The sequence below is a fragment of the Blennius ocellaris genome (genome assembly GCF_963422515.1).
Source record: "Blennius ocellaris genome assembly, chromosome: 3".
Taxonomy (NCBI): domain Eukaryota; kingdom Metazoa; phylum Chordata; class Actinopteri; order Blenniiformes; family Blenniidae; genus Blennius; species Blennius ocellaris.
This window is the reverse complement of record NC_137652.1, coordinates 8,750,490-8,752,694: the sequence shown is the minus strand read 5'-3', so window position 1 is coordinate 8,752,694 and position 2,205 is coordinate 8,750,490. Positions and strand designations below refer to the sequence as shown.

General features: G+C 48.4%; 1 protein-coding gene across 1 annotated transcript; it reads left to right on the top strand.

The window, feature by feature from the left end:
• Positions 1 to 783: 783 nt before the first annotated feature.
• Positions 784 to 1,993, top strand: foxe1 (forkhead box E1; the record flags this gene model as incomplete). Its single annotated transcript, XM_080517871.1, has 1 exon — positions 784 to 1,993. The coding sequence occupies one exon, from the start codon at positions 784 to 786 to the stop codon at positions 1,918 to 1,920; it is 1,137 nt and encodes a 378-aa protein (XP_080373997.1). The 3' UTR covers positions 1,921 to 1,993.
• Positions 1,994 to 2,205: the final 212 nt, after the last annotated feature.

The window sequence follows — 2,205 nt, the reverse complement described above, 5'->3', positions numbered from 1 at the left end:
AAGGAAATTTGAATGTTAAGAGGAAACAATATCTGTTCAAACAGTTCTGGTTAGTTGAAATAAAAAAATAAAAAAATAATAAAAAGGATTGTGCCAACTATGCAGATAGTTGTGGGTAAACACATAACTAAAAATAAAAAGGTTATCAAAACAAAGATGTCTATTTTATTATGTTAAAACATTAAAAAACAACAATTAAAGAAAGTCCAAGCAAAAATTCAATGGACAGTCTCCATTTTTGCTGATACTTCATCGTATCTGGCATCGATTAAATAAAAGAAAATATTTTAAAATCGAAATTCTAACCACAAAGCTGGCCGACGTCGTTTGACAGGAACAATAGACCCTTATTAAACTGAGGTATGTTGAGAGCATGTGATGCTCAGGAAGGGGGTGTGGCCCCCGAGGTGATCTGCAGAGGTAATATGCTCTTCAGGTAAGGCTGAGTGACTCAGTCTCACACACACCTTAAACACGACGAATGGCACTCTCAGATTTCAACTCTTCAACTTCGCATGGCAACCAACTGCGGGAACAAGCTGAATAAGAGCTGAGTCCAATGAAAGAAGACATCTCAGGGAGTCCGGCTACTTTGAAGGTTTGCTCCATTTGAACCCAGAACCAGTGAGTTGTGACTTCCAAAGACTGTTAGCAGGACTGTGTGTGGTCCACATATTCTCTTTTGATTTCCACTGTGTGGGATCTAACTTGGGACCTTTTATTCTGATCTGTGGAAACACTTGAGACTGTGAAGCCTTTCCTCGGAACATTTGTGAGTTCTCCATGACAATGCCGGTGGTCAAAGTGGAGAAGGCGTCTCCAGCAGACACGACCTTGCCTGGCTCAAATCCTCCACCACAGACAGAGGAGCAACCCCGTGGCCGCAGGAGGAAGAGACCTCTTCAACGGGGGAAACCTCCTTACAGCTACATTGCGCTGATCTCCATGGCCATAGCCAACTCCACTGACCGCAAGCTGACATTGGGTGGCATTTACAAGTTCATCACGGAGCGATTCCCTTTCTACAGAGACAATTCAAAGAAATGGCAAAACTCCATTCGCCACAACTTGACCCTCAATGACTGTTTCATCAAGATTCCTCGAGAGCCCGGACGGCCGGGGAAGGGCAACTACTGGGCACTGGACCCTAACGCAGAGGACATGTTTGAGAGCGGGAGCTTCTTGAGACGCAGGAAGAGGTTCAAGCGCTGCGACTTGAGCACCTACACCTCCTACATTCATGAGACGCCGGTTTTTTCACCTGTCCAGATCACCAGATCGTCTGCGTACCCAAACTCCGTCTACCCCAACATGACGGTCAGCCCCACCTACAGTCAGCAGCTGCCTTCTGCCTACTATCCCTCCTCATCATCTCCGGGGTTCGGACACGGCCAGAACCGCATGTTCAGCATCAACAACATCATTGGACACCCCGCCAGCATGATGGCGGGACAAGGGCCGGAGGCGATGCAACAGCCCAGTCGGAGCTTCAGTCCCGAGGGGCTCACGGGCGGATCCAGCCCCTGCGGCCTGGGATCTCCCGGCTTCCAGAGTCAGTCCTGTGGGGGCGCAGTGCCACCCCGCTCCTCTGCACATCCGGGCTTCACCTATTCAAGTCCTAATGGCCATCCACACCACCACCACCACCATCACCACCACCACGCCTCGTACGGACAGGGTCACGCTCAGGGGTATGCAGCAGCAGCAGCCGCAGCAGCCGCAGCAGCAGCAGCAGGTCGGATCCACGCTTCAGGCCACGGGACAATGGAAACAGTGGACCATTACGGCAGAGTCTCCCCGGTGCCACTGGGCTCTTTCTCCCAGTATAACAACGCAGTAGGTCCCATCACCAATGCTGGGGGATACCTGAGACACCCCACGTACCCCGGGAGTATGGACCGCTTTGTCCCCGCGATCTAAGATTGTACATCAGTGTCTTAATATTATTTACATAAAATGTCAGTGACTTAGAGTGTCAAGTGAGCCAGACATTTCTGCGCACAAAATATGTTTTCCCTTAAAGACAAACCTTAACAGACTAACAGACAGACTGACTGTCTGGACGCAACTGTGATTCTTCACTTTCATTCAGGAACCAATTTCCTGTTGCTACTGATGTTAATTTACTTATAGCCTGCCAAACACTAGGAGTTTAAATTTAAATGTTAAGGTCTCTCCACATGAGTGTAATAATTCGTCAAATTT